Below are 17,655 nucleotides of genomic sequence, written 5' to 3'. Positions count from 1 at the left end.
TAGTAGGAGAAAAGAACACAGGATGTGTCAAAAGGACGGTAAACGGTAGACTCCCGGGGCACTAGGGGGCCCTCTCCACGCTGTCTACGGAGGAAGGGGCAGGCCTTCCAGAGGAGGTGCAGGCCGCGCTGGGGCCTGTGGATCTACCGTCACTGGGCTACGGTAAGCCACACTCATTCGCTCTTTACCTTCATCTTTTCTAGTTCTTGAAGTCTTTCATCCAGTTGCTCCTGCAGGGCTTCTTTCTCACTAGTTAACTGCGCACACTGTTCCTTATGTGACCGAATGGTCTCCTTGCAGCGCTGCAGCAGGTTCTCCTGACGCTTAACTCTCTGCTGAAGTGCTTCCACTGCTTTAGCAGAAGCTCCATCTCCCACTGTCAACAGTAAAGCAGCATAAACAGGGGCTGTCAGTGAAGAACCTGAGGACTCCCCTGGATTCTGTTAGTGCACAGGAATGTATGGTCATCCCAACGCTTTGCTATACTCTGAGCCACTCAGAGAAGAGAGGGATGCCCTTCCCAACTTCTACTTTGCAGCTGTTTGTGTGATCTGTAGCTGAAGGAGCTGAGCAGTACATTCACCTCTTCCGTGGTTGCACCCCAGCCCAAATGACACACAGCACTCTTGAGTTAACATTAGTTAACTGAATCCACCCTCCTTAAAAGACAGTTTCATGGCCATCTTTCACTCTTTGCCAGTGCCCCCTATGTCTCAGTGCCTGTAACAAAATGATCTGTAAAGCATTCCTTCCAAAGCATTCTCATCTTGTCCAGAAAGGAGTCCTGGCATGTAAACTTTCTCCACCTCCTTACATTAACGAAACAGGCCAGAGAGTTTTTCAAGAGCCCTTACAGGCTGGCTGCTCAGATAGATGGCTGTTCAGCTCTTTGCTCTGGTGCTGGCTAGACCAAAAGTTTATCATCAATTTCTTTGCAAGGAAGCTAGTAAACAAAAACTGGGAATTTTACTGAATAGATAGCTCACAGTCTCTAAGACTAGGATGGACTACAACTGGATTTTAAAACAGAATTTAACTATTCTTTCTTTTCAGTTAGAAAGCAAATAATAGGGCAAATACTGGGATCTTTTAAAGTAGAAATATGTAAGCAGTATTACTCAAAAACAAAAGACGACAAATATGACAAAGAGCATATTCCTTAATCTTGAGCAGACCTGACCTTTTATATGAAGTCTAGCTACCACTCTCAATAAAACAGTATAATGTAATGAATTTCAATGACAATGCAAATGTATGCTACTCATGGACTTTCAAGTAGTAAAACACTTACTTACTTTCTCCCGAATAACAATAAATAAAAAGCCCCAAAACCATCAAAACTCTTGCATCTGTTAAAAACAAGACAACAGGTCCAAGATGGAGGGATATGTTAAGCCCCAAGCCACCAAACTGAGACTTAATTACAGTTTTGACCTCTCCCAGAAATGGAATCTTAAGCCAGTTCAGCAGGAATCACCTGGTCAACACTAGAGAGGTCACATGCCTGACACACCCCTGCATCCTCCAAAGGAAAGGGACCTTGTCACAACCAATCCACTCTTTGCTACTCTAACTTCCTTGTTCCACTCTCTTCTGTCTATAAAAGTCTTTCATTCCTTCATTTTGTACAGCTCCCAGGAGCTCTTTTGAATCTGCTAGAGGAGATGCTGCCCAATTCATGAATCACTGAATTATGCCAATAAGATCTTCTAAATGGACTCAGTTAAATTTTGTTTTTTAACGCATCTTTCTAGAAATATGAGGGTCAGGGACATTTTACTTCTACCTCAGTCCATGGCTATTAGTTCCCGCCCTAGAATCTCTCAACATCCTCCTCTAGTTTTTAACTCAACCTCCTGACAAGCTGAAGCTTACCTACTGGCTCTACATCACTGTCTGTGTTCTCTTTAGTGACGCCTTCAGCCTCTGGTTCCGTTTGAGGCAGTGGTTTTGGTAGATCAGCATTCACTGGGCCATTTCGTAACCGTTGCTTCAGCAAAGAAACCTAAAAACAAAAAGGTTTTCATTAGGGGGAAAAAAAAATTATGGCAGTAGTACTTTCTTTAAAACAGAGAAGGGAAGAGTAAAAGGTATCATTTTTGCTATAATGGAGGGAAAACAATAAAAGTACAAATTTACTCCCAGTGCAACCAATTTTGGTATTTGCTATTTTCAGTGATATCTTAGCCAGAAAACACAATAAATCAAAAATTATCCTTAAAACTCAGTTGAAAAGCAGAGAGTTTTAAAAATAGGCCTTTTAAAAAAAAATCTAGAGCCTATCAGATATTCCATCAAAATCCCTTTATTTTCCTTTATCCAAAAATTCCACACTTTTTTTTTTTACCTGAGTCTGGAGAACACTGATATACTGATCTTTTTCCTCTAAAGATGCATCAAACTCCTCCTGAAGATGTTTTTTTGCTTGTTGGTCCATTTGAAGCTCCTAAAACATAAAGGATTCACAGGCAGTTTTCAGTATAAAACAAAAAATATGAACCTGAAGTTTTCAAAACTTAAAAACTGATCAACCCAGACTGTATTACTCTTAAGGTATAAGCAACAATAATTAGAGAATAATTAGCATTTAAAACAGTAGTATTTACCTCAACAAATAATTCTGTTCTTTAAACAGTATAAAGATCCAAGAAGAGAAAACATACTTTTAGACCTTAATCATTGCTGAATTAACAATTCTGTAGAAAGGATTTAAAAAATGTTACTTAAGATAAAGGTAAAACTTTATCCTACTTTAAGACATCTTACTGCCTGTGCTATCTTAAACTCACTTGATCTAAAACTGAATGGTTATACAGTAAGTAACTAGATAATCAACAGAGCCTTCCTTTTTCCAATACATGAATTGCCAAAATCAGAAGCTTCCTCAAATGAAAAGGTTGACCTACTGGATCACCAAACAGTGATATTTCAAGTTCTTGACATTACTTAAAACACTGCTTTTCTCAGGTCATTAATAAGCTGCTGCTGCTGCTGAGTCGCTTCAGTCATGTCCGACTCTGTGTGACCCCATAGACAGCAGCCCACCAGGCTCCCCCGTCCCTGGGATTCTCCAGGCAAGAACACTGGAGTGGGTTGCCATTTCCTTCTCCAGTGCATGAAAGTGAAAAGTGAAAGTGAAGTCACTCAGTCGTGTCCAACTCTTAGCGACCCCGTGGACTGCAGCTTACCAAGCTCCTCCATCCATGGGATTTTCTAGGCAAGAGTACTGGAGTGGGGTGCCATTGCCTTCTCTGCATTAATAAGCATTCCTAACTAAATCCAATGGTCTTTACCTCTCCACTCAGTCTCTAATAATTACTTCCTTAAGTGAGGTACCTGCTTTCTGCAGGTGCAGAGCTCCTCCCTATAGTCCTGTCTTTTAGAGTTTCCACCATGTCCTTCATTGATTCTATCGGCAGCTATCCCTCTGGGCTCAGTTTCAAGTCCTCAGGGCTTCTCCCTGACACGTGCTCCATTAGAATGCTGGAGATTAACACCTGGAACACAGTGGATATTCCATCCAAACCCCTCTCTTTTTCTAGGATTTGTACTTTTCTCATTCTCTAAGCTCAAAATAGTCAAAGTCATATTTTATTTTTCTTTGCCGATCTCTGCATATAACCAAATTCTTTCGTTACTTTCTCCACAATGTTTAGGTCCTTTTTCCCCATACATAACCATAATCCCAATCTCTAATAATTTTGAAGATTAATTTCCTTCAGTAGGCTTTCAGAGAGAATTCTTACCTCAAGTTTTCATCTGATTTAATCCATCCCTCACACAACTCTAGAAACTTTTCTTCAAACAATATTTTCAAGGACTCATAAGCAACGCCTCTTCTTGAATCGTTTCAAATTTACTAATTCTCAAAATGCTGAGGTACTAACTGTCCTCTCTTCCCAACACCCACACAGCCTCAAGGTCTCCCAGCACAGGGTCTGCTCCTCTCACTACTGGCCTGACCTTCCCCCACAGCCGGAGTCTCCAAATGCTGGTCTTAAGATCAAGACAGGTTTTTCTTAGACCTAAAGATCTTTCATCTAAACAACTGTATCTTATCCTGAGACTATGTCCTTCCTAATTGTTATTAAAAAAAAAATTTTCTTTCATGAAATAATGACAATAAAAGAACCTAGTTCCTCATTCCCAATGTCCTCACTTGAAAAAAATAAAAGTAGCCCTATGACAAGTCTCTGGTCCCCCATTTCTGGAAGGAAATGAAAGGTAATTTCTCAGTCCATGAAATCCCAAAGTCTGGAAAGCCACTGTCCCCCATGAACCTGCACAGGACAATTCTTTAGTATGGAACAGCTGTGCATCTCCTTAATAGCAATGCAGTCCTTTACTTTCTTTAAAATTCATTTCTTTCAAATAATTTTCTGCTGCTGCTGCTGCTAAGTCGCTTCAGTCGTGTCCAACTCTGTGCAACCCCATAGATGTCAGCCCACTAGGCTCCTCTGTCCCTGGGATTCTCCAGGCAAGAATACTGGAGTGGGTTGCCATTTCCTTCTCCAATGCATGGAAGTGAAAAGTGAAAGTGAAGTCACTCAGTCATGCCCGACTCTTAGCGACCCCATGGACTGGAGCCTACCAGGCTCCTCCGTCCATGGGATTTTCCAGGCAGGAGTACTGGAGTGGGGTGCCATTGCCTTCTCCGAAATAATTTTCTACTTTCTACCACACTAGATACCAGCCCACAAAAACTTCTGTGATTTATATTAATATGACAGTTTTCAGGTTCTGAATGTTTTCATCTCATCTTAAGAAGTCCTTGCATACAATGGAAACAATTTTTAATCATGTCCCCTCCTCCTTCCTCTTGCTACCTTATTCTACCACTAAAAACTTCACAAATAATAGAGACCATGGTTATAAAGGAACTGTCTACTTACATCCTGACTACAGCCTACAGGGTGGCTAGCCAGCTGTCCACCACCACTGTAACAGGGTCCCACTAGCTCTAGAACTGGACCCAGCACCAGGGGTTACTTTCCACTTTCAGAAAGTTCTTCTGATTAGATCCTTGGGGTCACTAAGAACAACCCTAATCCTTCTTCCATGTGACACTACTTCCAGACTCTGAAGCCTGATTTCTCTCCCAATAAATCTCCTCTTCACTATCCCCTAACTCAACAAATGATGCTGCAATTCACTGTCACCCAAGCCAAAAGTGTTGGGGTCAATCTTGACTCCTCTCTTTTCCTCTCAATCATCAGCAAACGCTCAAAGTAATAGCAAGTCTGGCCATTTCCCACCACTTCTATCCCTGCCACCACTCCTACCAGCACTACAGCTGTAAGACCTGTTAAAGGGCTCTCACTTCCATTCTTGATTCCCTATAATGAATTCTTCAGAGAGTAACCAGTGTGTGACCACCCTCTAAAGGCCTCACTCAACCTTCAATCCTTTATGCTGCTTCATTTCCCCTAATAGAACTGTTTACTACCTAACAGTGTGTTGTATATGTATGCATATACGTATGTGTGTCTATGTCTTACCCACTAGAAAACGAGCTTCATTTGGTCAAAGACTTTGTCTTATCCATCCTTATATATTTGGTATCTAGGAAACTGACCTTTGATGTAAAGCTACACTATTTGAACTTTTTAGCACAATAATAAATGGCTCTGTACCATTACTAAACATAACAACCAATTCAATAATTGTCCTATTGTTGGGCCATTTGGACTGTCTGCAAATTCAGGCAAATCCTGGAATTAACATTTTTATGCAGAAGTTTTATAAGATCTGATTATTTCCCCAGGTATTCTGATGAGTGGAATGTATCAAATATCTTTAACTAAAAAAAAACTTTTGGGTAAAAGTGCCATATTATTTGTCCCTCAACAAAGTGCTAAATGTACCCTCTTTTCTAGTAATAATAGAAAGTGTGACTGAGAAGAAACAACACCTGAACTCCTACTCAGCCCAAGACTCCACATTTCTAGTTTGACCTCTAAGACATGTCACAGAAGTGTTAATATTCAGAAAACCATGCATAGGGGTCAGGGGCCATGCAGTGGAGAGGCTGGAGGAGGTGCGAGTATAACAGCTGGGCATCTTTTCTTTCTGGTGAACGTTAACTATACTTGTAGAACAAATACACCACAAGAGTTAAAAAAAAAAGAATGTATATATTATGCTTTATGATCTAACAGCATAGATATGGAAAAGGATTTTTAAATGTTGGAAGGATTGCAATAGCATATAAAAGTGCATTTAACTAATTTCAGTAATCATAATTGATGATGATAGTATTCAGTTCAGTCATTCAGTCATGTCCGACCTTTGCGACCCCATGGACTGCAGCACGTCAGGCTTCCGTTTCCATCCACAACTTCTGGAGCCTACTCAAACTCATGTCCATCGCATCGGTGATGCCATCCAACCGTCTCATTCTCTGTCGTCCCCTTCTCCTCCCACCTTCAATCTTTCCCAGCATCAGGGTCTTTACCAATGAGTTGGTTCTTCGCATGAGATGGCCAAAGTATTGGAGTTTCAGCTTCAGCATCATTCCTTCCAAAGAACACCCAGGACTGATCTTCTTTAGAACGGACTGGCTGGATCTCCTTGCAGTCCTAGGGACTCTCAAGAGCCTTCTCCAACATCACAGTTCAAAAGCATCAATTCTTCGGCGCTCAGCCTTCTTCACAGTCCAACTCTCACATCCATACATGACCACTGGAAAAACCATAGCTTTGACTAGACGGACCTTTGTTGGCAAAGTAATGTCTCTGCTTTTGAATATGCTATCTAGGTTGGTCATAACATTTCTTTCAAGGAATAAGCGTCTTTTAATTTCATGGCTGCAGTCACCATCTGCAGTGATTCTGGAGCCCCAAAAATAAAGTCTGACACTGTTTCCACTGGATGCCATGATCTTAGTTTTCTGATTGTTGAGCTTTAAGCCAACTTTTTCACTCTCCTCTTTCACTTTCATCAAGAGGCTCTTTAGTTCTTTGCTTTCTGCCATAAGGGTGGTGTCATCTGCGTATTTGAGGTTATTGATATTTCTCCTGGCAATCTTGATTCCAGCTTGTGATTCATCCATGCTGGCGTTTCATATGATATACTCTGCATATAAGTTAAATAAGCAGGGTGACAATATACAGCCTTGATGTACTCCTTTCCCAATTTGGAACCAGTCTGTTGCTCCATGTCTAGTAATAACTGTTGCTTCTTGACCTATATACAGATTTCTCAGGAGGCAGGTCAGGAAATCTGGTATTCCCATCTCTTGAAGAATTTTCCACAGTTTGTTGTGATCCACAGTCAAAGGCTTTGGCGTAGTCAATAAAGCAAAAGCAGATGTTTTTCTGAAATTTCTTTGCTTTTTCGATGATCCAGTGGATGCTGGCAATTTGATGTCTGGTTCCTTTGGCTTTTCTAAATCCAGCTTGAACATCTGGAATTTCATGGTTCACATGCTATTGTTGAACCCTGGCTTGGAGAATTTTGAGCATTACTTTGCTAGCGTGTGAGATAAGTGTAACTGTGTCGTAGTTTGAACACTCTTTGGCATTGGAATGAAAACTGACCTTTTCTAGTCCTGTGGCCACTGCTGAGTTTTCCAGATTTGCTGGCATACTGAGTGCAGTACTTTCACAGCATCATCTTTTAGGATTTGAAATAGCTCAACTGGAATTCCATCCCCTTCACTAGCTTTGTTTGTACTGATGGTTCCTAAGGCCCTCTTGACTTCACGTTCCAGGATGTCTGGCTCTAGGTGAGTGATCACACCATCATGGTTATCTGGGCCATGAAGATCTTTTTTGTATAGTTCTTATACGTATTCTTGCCACCACTTCTTAATATCTTCTACTTCTGTTAGGCCCATATCATTTCTGTCCTTTATTGTGCTCATCTTTGCATGAAATGTTCCCTTGGTATCTCTAATTTTCTTGAAGAGATCTCTAGTCTTTCCCATTCTATTGCCTTCCTCTTTTTCTTTAAACTGATCATGGAGGAAGGCTTTCTTATCTCTCCTTAATATTCTGTGGAACTCTGCATTCAAATGGGTATATCTTTCCTTTTCTCCTTTGCCTTTCACTTCTCTTCTCTTCTCAGCTATTTGCAAGGCCTACTCAGACAACCATTTTGCCTTTTTGCATTTCTTTTTCTTGGGGATGATATTGATCACTGCCTCCTGTACAATGCCACGAACCTCCATCAGGCAGTCTATCAGATCTAAACCTATGAATCTATTTGTCACTTCCACTGTATAACTCTAAGGGATTTGATTTAGGTCATACCTGAATGGTCTAGTGGTTTTCTCTACTTTCTTTAATTTAAGTCTGAATTTCGCAATAAGGGGTTCATGATGTTATTTCAAGTCTACGAGGTTTATAATGTTGGGATTATGGCCAATGAGCAATTTTGGATCTTCTCAATTATCATCAGGTTCTTCCACAAATTAAGTGTAAGGAAAAGAGAGGGATGAAGAAGACAAGTAGACTTAGAGAGACTTAAAAGATACATCAAAAAATTTTTTACATAGGCAAGACTATAACATCTCAAGGTATGCACTTAGGTGATAAAATCTTAAAAGAAATACAAGGAAATACATTTAAGTTAGCATGGCAGTTACTTTTGGAGAAAGAGAAGGTGCTGTGAATGGGCTGGGAAGCACAGAGGAGCTTTTGGATGGCCAGCAACATTCTTGACCTTGGTGATGGCTACACAGTGGTCACTACATATGTGGAAGCTATATTTTTGTCATGATTTTCTACATCTATTATAGTTTATGATTAAAAGATGGTAAAATGATTATGATAAATGATATAGCAGAGACCTAAAATGCTGTTCGCTAACCAATTTAAGCCAATATTTTCGAATCTTCTTAAGGTAGGACCAGAAACAGAAATTAGCAAAGCATGACTCCAAATGATAAATATTTGCCTGGATATGATAGTTTATTGTAAAAATTACACCCTTCCTCCCAAATTACAAGAAACATAATTCTTGTTTTACTTCACCAAAAAGGTAAAAAGGTTGCTGATTAGGAAAAAACAAGAAGAAGCCTGAACTACCTAAGAGACAGGTTAGCCTTAGAAGTTGTCACTGACTGTCTATGCAGGCAAATTATACTCTATTGTTAAATAAGCCATTCTTAAGTCATTACAGGAACATCTTGGAGATATAATGGATTCATTTCAGACCAACACAATAAAATAAGTATTGCAATAAAACAATACTTTTGGTTTCCCAGAGCATGTAAAAGTCATGTTTACACTATTTACACTAAATAACTATTTAGTGTGCAACAGCATTAAAAAAGCACATACCTTAATTCAAAAAATATTTTATTACTAAAAGATACCATCATCTGATAACAAAGGGTTGCCACAAGCCTTCAATCTGTAAAAATGCAAGATCTCTGAAGCACAGTAAAGTACAAAAAAATAAGGTCTGCCTGTAATTTCACCAACATGTATCTTAGGGAAACCACACAAATAAAAACTAAAAGAACTGACCCCTGGTCTTGTAGGCTGATCTGGCTAGTTTTCACTATAATGGGGTACATATGAAACTATCCCAAAACATAAAACAGTCCTGATAAATATGAGAAATTTAGTCACTATTCTCAAAGTACTATTCTCAACTTACCTCTCTTAACTCTCCAATCCTCCGAAGTGCTTTATCCTGACTCTGACTTAATATACCCTTTAATTTAAAAGGAAAAAAAAAAAAAGCTGGTTCAAACAATCACATGACATATCAATGACAATCAAGTTAAAAAGATCACAGATCACTGAATTTTATTTCCAACATCCTTTACTTCTGCAACTATGCAATCACAACTCTCTCCTGCCACTTAGTGGTAGATTTATGTACATCTAGAAACAAAAAACCAGACAAATCAAAGAAACACAAGCAAGGTACTCACAGAACTTAGGAATAAGATGACCTTTTGAGAATGAGTTTATGGATTATTAATAATACAATGCATTAAATCAGAACTATTCCCCCACTTCTATAGACCACATGTTTAAAAAATTATCAAATTAAATACTTTATGTGTAATAATCTAATTTTCACACTTGTTATGGACAATTAGAATAGTGAAATCAGCAACAAATAACTGATGTTACTATTCTCAACTGGTTACATTCCAAACCAAAGTCATATAATTTAATGTTGTACTCAAAGCAGACTATTATTAATGGTAAATTAAATATTTTAAAATAATATACATGGGGAGATAAAGTTTACCAAAACTCACTTTACAAGTAATTTTTTGGTTATACAATTAATGTCTCTAAATGGGACAAGACATTAAACTGTTTTAAATAACTTCTACAGTAAGAACGAAGACTATCTGCATTTTATAAATAACAGCACCATCTGAACTGGAGTGCTACTTCCCCTTAGCTCTGACATGTGAATTATCACCTGGGACGCCGGCTGGGAGATTTCTGGCCATGAACAGGATGACAGAACAGGGCAGAAGTAAGTCACCAGGAGAACTATCATCACTCCTACTCTCTACACACTTAACCAAGGGCTTTATAAGCAACAACCTCAGGAAACAGAAGAGAGGATGCTTATTTTTGGACCCTGATATAAAGATAAGAAACAGATGTCTTCAGGTATTTGAAAGTGAAGTCGCTCAGTCGTGTCCCACTGACTCTTTGTGATTCCCTGGACTGCAGCCTACCAGGCTCCTCCGTCCATGGGATTTTCCAGGCAAGAGTACTGGAGTGGGTTGCCATCTCCTTCAAGTTGTATATTTATCTACCAGTAAAACAAACATGCAGCCTACAGACTGACCCACCAGGAAACATACTTGAGAGAGGCAAGCAAGTTAAATCCAAACTTCTTATATACTGCATACTTGAGGAAGCCCATCCCTACCAGAGGCAAAAACATTTGATACTTCTCTCATTCTCTGCATCAAAATTCCTAATAGTAAAACAGGTTAAATACTTTGGTCATATGAAAAATTATTAAAAGCCAGGGTCTTATTACAATATCCTTTCTAATTTTAAAATTACATATGAATCAATATAAATAGCCAATAAATCACTTACTTGTAGCTTTTTCTTCTCTCTATGAAGAGTCTGATAAGCTGTAACAAGCTAAAATAAAGAAAAAGTCACTAATAACATCAGTCATTCCTACATAAATGCAGTTAATTGTTCTAACCTCTGCTAAAACATCTCATTATGAAAGTCAAAAAATAAGTCAAAGGAACCCTTTAATAGATAATTCAAGCTAATCAGATGCATATGCAGTTGAAACTAAATAATATAGATAATATATTTTTAAAAAATAAAGTGTAACTTGACCATAAAAATACTAAATTACATTTGATTTCACCTAGACACATACCTCACATACCTAATTCACAGAATGGGATTTCACCTAGACACATAAAATAGGATTTCACCTAAACACACACCTCACATATCTAATTCATAAAATGGGATTAGAGCCCATCGCCTAAAGACTACTCAAACTGTGGTCACAGGTCAGTCTCACAAACAAAAGCATCACCTGGAGCCTGCTATTAATAGAAATAGAAGTTCTTAGGCCCCACCTCACACCAACTGAATGAGAAGCAGAGGGAGGGTGGAGAAAGAGCAATGTGAGAATCAGAAGGCTACAGGCAACAATCTGCTCCAAAATTTTACTAAGAGTCCTGGCCAAAGGGCCTCAGCACCGGTGAAGGTCTTTAACTAGATACTGCCACACACTACTCACCACCAGGATCCAGCAGAGCTAGGGAATCAACAGTTCAGCCAACGACAGGCGTAAAGACCAGGCCGTAACATGAATTAGAGAACATGAGGAGGAAATTTTCACACTAGCAAAAAAAAATCATGCCCTTACCTCACAACATTTCCCTTTGTAGCCATTCAACCTTCGTTCCGTCCTCCGCAACCACTGGATCAACTGCTCTTTGCTGAGACTGTCTAAATTCCCAAGTGAGTCTTCAGTCTCACTCTCCATATCAGAGGGTGGATCAAAGAAGGCAGCAGAAGAGTCCAGGTCGAACCGATTCAGGGATTCTCTAGAAGACGTGCGTACCAAAGATTCTTTAGAGGAAGATCGGACTAGAGATTCCTTTACTGGACTCCGAAACAAAGACTCCACAGACGGCACCCGGAGTTGGAGCTTCTGTGCAAAAGACTGCGTGTCACTTGACTACGACCAAAACACAACAGAACATGGGAGTTAAAATACACATTTAGACTTCTATTATTCCCTAATCACCAGCAAGAATCTGTTAAAAGCTCTAGCACATTTAACTTCATTCCTGACATTTTACACAATACATTGTTTGCTGAAAAACAAGAGACGCCCGGTTATTTCTGAAAAGGCTCTGGACCTTGAGTCTGAGGACTGGGTTATAGCTCCCAGGTCTGTCACTGAGCAGTGGAATGACCTTCACTGAGTCACTTCCCTTCGGTTTGCCCATTTGTAAAAAAGAAGGAAGCCATGCTTTCCCAGCAGACCTCACCTGTGCGCTGTGAGATTCATCCACTAAACTAAGATCCTTGGAGGCAGGGGCCAACAATACCACAGTGTACACCCAGGACCGCAAATGGGGATATGTACTGTGAAGTGTTAAGTGTGTGGCTGAATCGAGTCTGCCTGGAGGCGCAGTCCTTAACACTCTTCCCAGGCAGAGGATAAGTAACGCAGAGTGAACCCATTTTGCTCAGTAAGAGAACAAAAGGCAGAGCTGACTGGTGACATTCGGCTCTGCTCTACTTACCACTGTCTTCGGGGATAAACGTAACCGTTACAAAATCATGAAGGGCAGTCAGAGTCTGAGCTCAAGCCCCTCTGCGTGGATCAGTAAGCCTCATGTCAGAAACAATCATCAGCAAGAGCTGTTCTCTTAATTAGCATATTAATGATAATGCATTATTTTGTAAAACAGCCATGGAAAATACTATAATTCAATAACTTGCATTATTTAAAGCAGCATTGTTTTGTTCACATGACAGCAGTCAGTACTTTAGGTGTTTCCTAGAAACTCATTCTCATTAGTGCAACAGGGTCACTGCAAGATCTCAAAGATGCTAGGAACGAAATGCTCAGAGGAGACTGAGGCCATGTGCAGGCAAAGATTACAAGACAACAGAAACAGTCTCTTTAATACACAATAAAAAAAATCAGACCAGGAATACTTTATAGATTTTAGAGATTTAATAATAGTAGTTGGCAGGGTGTGAGTTAGCAGGGGCTCACCCTCTTCATCAGCACAGAGATTTACCACAGATTAGTAACAGTAAAAACTGAAAACAACCCAAATATTCACCACTGGAGGATATATCAAGTACGGTGTATGTACGAAGATTCAAGACATACTATTATTAAACGGGAAAACTCAGGTTATAAAATGACACATACACCGTGAGGTCGTTTTGATTAAAGTAGTTACGTATAGTTTTGAATCGGTATGTATGTGTCCACAAACACCTTGAGAACCAGGCTGTTAAAGGACCAACACAAAAAGTTAACAGACAGTGGGTCTGAGTGGTTAGATTTTAGGTGATTTTTACTTTCATTTTTCTATTTTCGTGTACTTTGCAATTTATTCTTTCCTAATGTGCAAGTTTTACCTCTCTTCTGGGACAGGGTGGAGAAAGTCTTAAGGGAGAGGAGGGTCCCTCATGCTCAAAACCCTGAAGACCCACTTTACGCCTACTCCATTACCAGCCACTTCTGACCCACACAAAAAGTGTTTTTCAGCTCCTACAGACAATCTCCTTGTAAACTGCCTAGGGCAAACAAGTGAGAAATCTGACTAGCACTAGAAATAACTGTTATTTTAGGTGAGCCAGGACTAATGAACAATGTCAAGGACATTATGTGCAGAAGCTCGTAAGCTGGGTAACTGTCACATCTACTCTGCTTGGCAGGAAGGTGACTGAGTGTCACGATTTAGCCTGTTGGGCTGCCAAGCAAAGCTGCCTAAGTTTAAATCCTGGTTCCACCACAATCAATGTTCAAGACAAGAGTCAAGTTACTTAACCTCATGAGTTTTGTTTCCACCTCTCTAAAATAGGGATGATAAAAATAATAATGATGGTAATAGTAATACTACCTACCTCATAAGGATGCCACAAGACTGAATTTGTTAACATGTACACGCAAATTGCTTATAATGTAGCAAATATGCAATAAACATTGATTATCAGTATTAGAGAAAGAAGACTAAAAGACAAACTTTACTTAAGAACCATACTCAAGCTTATGTGGCAGACTCTTCTGGCTCTACGATGCAGTAGCTTAGAGCACAGGCTCTGCAGCCAGACTTCATAGGTTCAAGTCTTCCTTCCACCACTGACCAGCAATATGACCTTAGGCAAGTTACACTGCCCCTCTATGCCTCTGTTTCTTCATAAGTAAACTGGGGAAAACAGCACTCACCTCCCAGGGTGCCCATGACGAGTACTACACGAGGACATGTGAAGCACTTCACGCCATGACTGGCTTGAGCTGTCATCACCAGATATCCAACACTATCTATCAAGAGATATCTAATCCTCCCTTCTTCCTTTCCACCAGACGCCAGTTTCGTTCAGGCTAACAATACAGCCAGGTTAAACATTCACCTTCTCAAATATAAACTAAAACCACAATGACACACTACCACATATCCACTGGAACGGCTAAAATACAACTATGGAAAACTCCAAGTATTGGTGAGGATATAAAGCCATCCATTTTGGAAAACTACTAGCATTTATTAACATTAAAACTAAACACATATGTACTCTGTGGACCAGCAGTTTGATCTGCTGGAGAAGTGATAGGCTACCCACTCCAGTATTCTTGGGCTTCCCTTGTGGCTCAGCTAGGAAAGAATCCGCCTGCAATGCAGGAAACCTGGGTTCAATCCCTCAGCTGGGAAGATCCCCTGCAGAAGAGAAAGGCTACCCACTCCAGTAGTCTGGCCTGGAGAATTCCATGGACTGTATAGTCCACAGGGGTCACAAAGAGTCGGACATGACTGAGCAACTTTCACTTCACTGTATATCCAGTACAAATGTATAATTATGTTCAACAAAAGACATGCACTAGAATCTTACAGCAGCACTGTTCAAAACAGTGCCAAACCTGAAACTACTGTTGATGCTCATCAATAACAGACAGGAAAAATCAACTGTTGTCTGATCATCAATGGAATACTAGACAGCAACACGGAGAAGGCAATGGCACCCCACTCCAGCACTCCTGCCTGGAAAATCCCATGGACGGAGGAGCCTGGTGGGCCGCAGTCCATGGGGTCGCTAAGAGTCAGACACGACTGAGTAACTTCACTTTCACTTTTCACTTTCATGCACTGGAGAAGGAAATGGCAACCCACTCCAGTGTTCTTGCCTGGAGAATCCCAGGGACGGGGAAGCCTCATGGGCTGCCATCTATGGGGTCAAACAGAGTCAGACACGACTGAAGTGACTTAGCAGGAGCAGCAGCAGATAGCAACAAGAATGAAAGATTAATAGCCACAAACAAGAATATACATGAATCTAACACTAACAGTATTAAACAAAAGAAGCCAGACACAAAAGAATATCCACTTCTGATTCTATTTACATTAACTCAGAAACAGGCAAAATTAATCTATAGTGTTAGAAGCCACAACAGTAGTTACCCCCGCCCCCAGTGTGAGAGGAGAACAGAAAGGAACACAACAGTTTCTGGGAAGCTGGTAATTTCTGTTTCTTGATTTTGGGTGCTGGTTAGAAAGCTGTGTTTAGTTTGTGAAAATTCAGAAAACTGTATATGGAATACATGATACTTTTCTGTATGTAGATATTATAGTGTGATACATTACATTTCAATTAAAGGATTTTTAAAATTAGCTCTGGGCTTCCCTGCTGGTTCAGTGATAAAGAATCCACCTGCCAATGCAGGAGACACTGGTTCGTTCCCTGATCCAGGAGGATCCACACGCCTCCGAGCAACTAAGCTGCGCCCCTATGAAGCCTGTGCTCTGGAGTCCGGGAGCTGCAACTGCTGAGCTTGGCTGCCCTGGAGCCCGTGCTGTGCAACAGGAGAAGGCACGGCGATGAGGCCGCACACCACAACTAGAGGGCGCTGTGCAACAGGAGAAGGCGGGGCGATAAGAAGCCGCACACCACAACTACAGGGCACTGTGCAACAGAAGGCAGGGCAATGAGAGGCCGCACACCACAACTAGAGGGCGCTGTGCAACAGGAGAAGGCACGGCGATGAGAGGCCGCACACCACAACTAGAGGGCGCTGTGCAACAGGAGAAGGCAGGGCAATGAGAGGCCGCACACCACAACTAGAGGGCGCTGTGCAACAGGAGAAGGCACGGTGATGAGAAGCCGCACACCACAACTAGAGGGCAGCCCCGCTCACTGCAACTGGAGCAAAGCCCACACAGCAACAAAGACCCAGCACAGCTACAAATAAAAGAACTAACAAAATTATTAAAAATATAAATGTAAAATAATAATAAAATTAGCTTTTCCCAGACTCTGGTTCAGCCACGAGTGGGCTGTGTGCCAAAGCTCAGCCAATAATGGATACTACTGAGTGGGACTCTAAAGGATGGGACCTTCCTCAGTTTTCTGGCAGTCCAGTGGTTAGGACTCCACACTTTCACTGTGGGGGCCTGGGTTCAGTTCCTGGTCAGAGAATTAAGAGCCCACAAGCCACACAGTGCAGCCAAAAACCACGATGGAACCTTCTAGAAGAAATATTATTTTCCTGATAAGGAATGTGTCTTTTGTCCTATTGAGAATGGAGATGTATTTCCTGGAGGCCAAACTTGGAACTGTGAGGATGAAAGGCAGTGATGAGAATGAGAGGAAAAACGGAGGGCAGGACAGGAAGCCAAAGGGAAAGGGTCTCTAACAACTGTCTCCAGCGCTTCTGCTACATGAGAAACTCAGCTCCCGCGGGCTCCAACCACTGCCAGGCTTCTGGCACCAAAGATATTCCCTGATTTGTAACTCACTGTTTAAAAAGCTGATGGGGATTAGAGGAGAAATGTATAAGGAAGAATAAATGAACACAGAGTTACTTTTTAACGCCTTTCTGTCTCACCCGCTTGACCCTGTTTTCACTCCTCCTTCCTATTTCCCCAACAGTGTTATTGTTCAGACTTTTATCCTCTGCCAGCTGGATATCTGTAGCAACCTTCTGTTCTCCTGCCTCAGATCTCTTACCCACCGGTCTGCCGCTGTGTCACACAGTCACTAGGATTTTTAGGATTTCTTCCTAAAATATAATTCGGTTCATTTCATTCCAGTTCTTAATTTGAACTCTCACTTAATAGAAAGATCAAAATCCTTCACTTATGTTCAAGATTCCCAGTTCCCAAGACCCATTTCTTTGTAAAATCACCCCTCCACGTAACAGAAACTTAAGTTCTACTAGGGAACTTCCTGTTTCCTGAGCAAATGCGTTGTCTGTGTGCCTCTGTGCTATCGCCCAAAGTTTCCATGCATATGGAAACCCAGACATCCTTCAAAAGTGAGTTCAAATTTCTAGGATTTCTCCCATCAGAAACTGCCTTTCTTAATCGCTAAGCACTTTACCAGGACCACTCCTGGAGCACATACTGCCTTCTGACTCAACATTACTTACTCGCTGATATAACAACTAACTGTTTATGCCTTAAAACAACTACAGAGATAATACAGCACAGTGGTTAAGAACAGA

General features: G+C 40.8%; 1 protein-coding gene across 1 annotated transcript in view; it reads right to left on the bottom strand.

Annotated features, from left to right (window-relative positions):
* Positions 1 to 17,655, bottom strand: part of GOLGA4 (golgin A4) — a 110,552-nt gene that overhangs the window by 56,825 nt on the left and 36,072 nt on the right. Inside the window, 6 exon segments of the mRNA XM_070359639.1 lie at positions 189 to 376; positions 1,876 to 2,005; positions 2,348 to 2,446; positions 9,607 to 9,663; positions 11,031 to 11,078; positions 11,833 to 12,147. Coding sequence (XP_070215740.1) covers positions 189 to 376; positions 1,876 to 2,005; positions 2,348 to 2,446; positions 9,607 to 9,663; positions 11,031 to 11,078; positions 11,833 to 12,147 — 837 coding nt within the window.

This window comes from Bos mutus, chromosome 22, assembly GCF_027580195.1.
Source record: "Bos mutus isolate GX-2022 chromosome 22, NWIPB_WYAK_1.1, whole genome shotgun sequence".
NCBI classification, from domain to species: Eukaryota; Metazoa; Chordata; class Mammalia; order Artiodactyla; family Bovidae; genus Bos; species Bos mutus.
The sequence above is the reverse complement of the archived record's forward strand: the minus strand, read 5'-3'. Positions and strand labels throughout refer to the sequence as shown.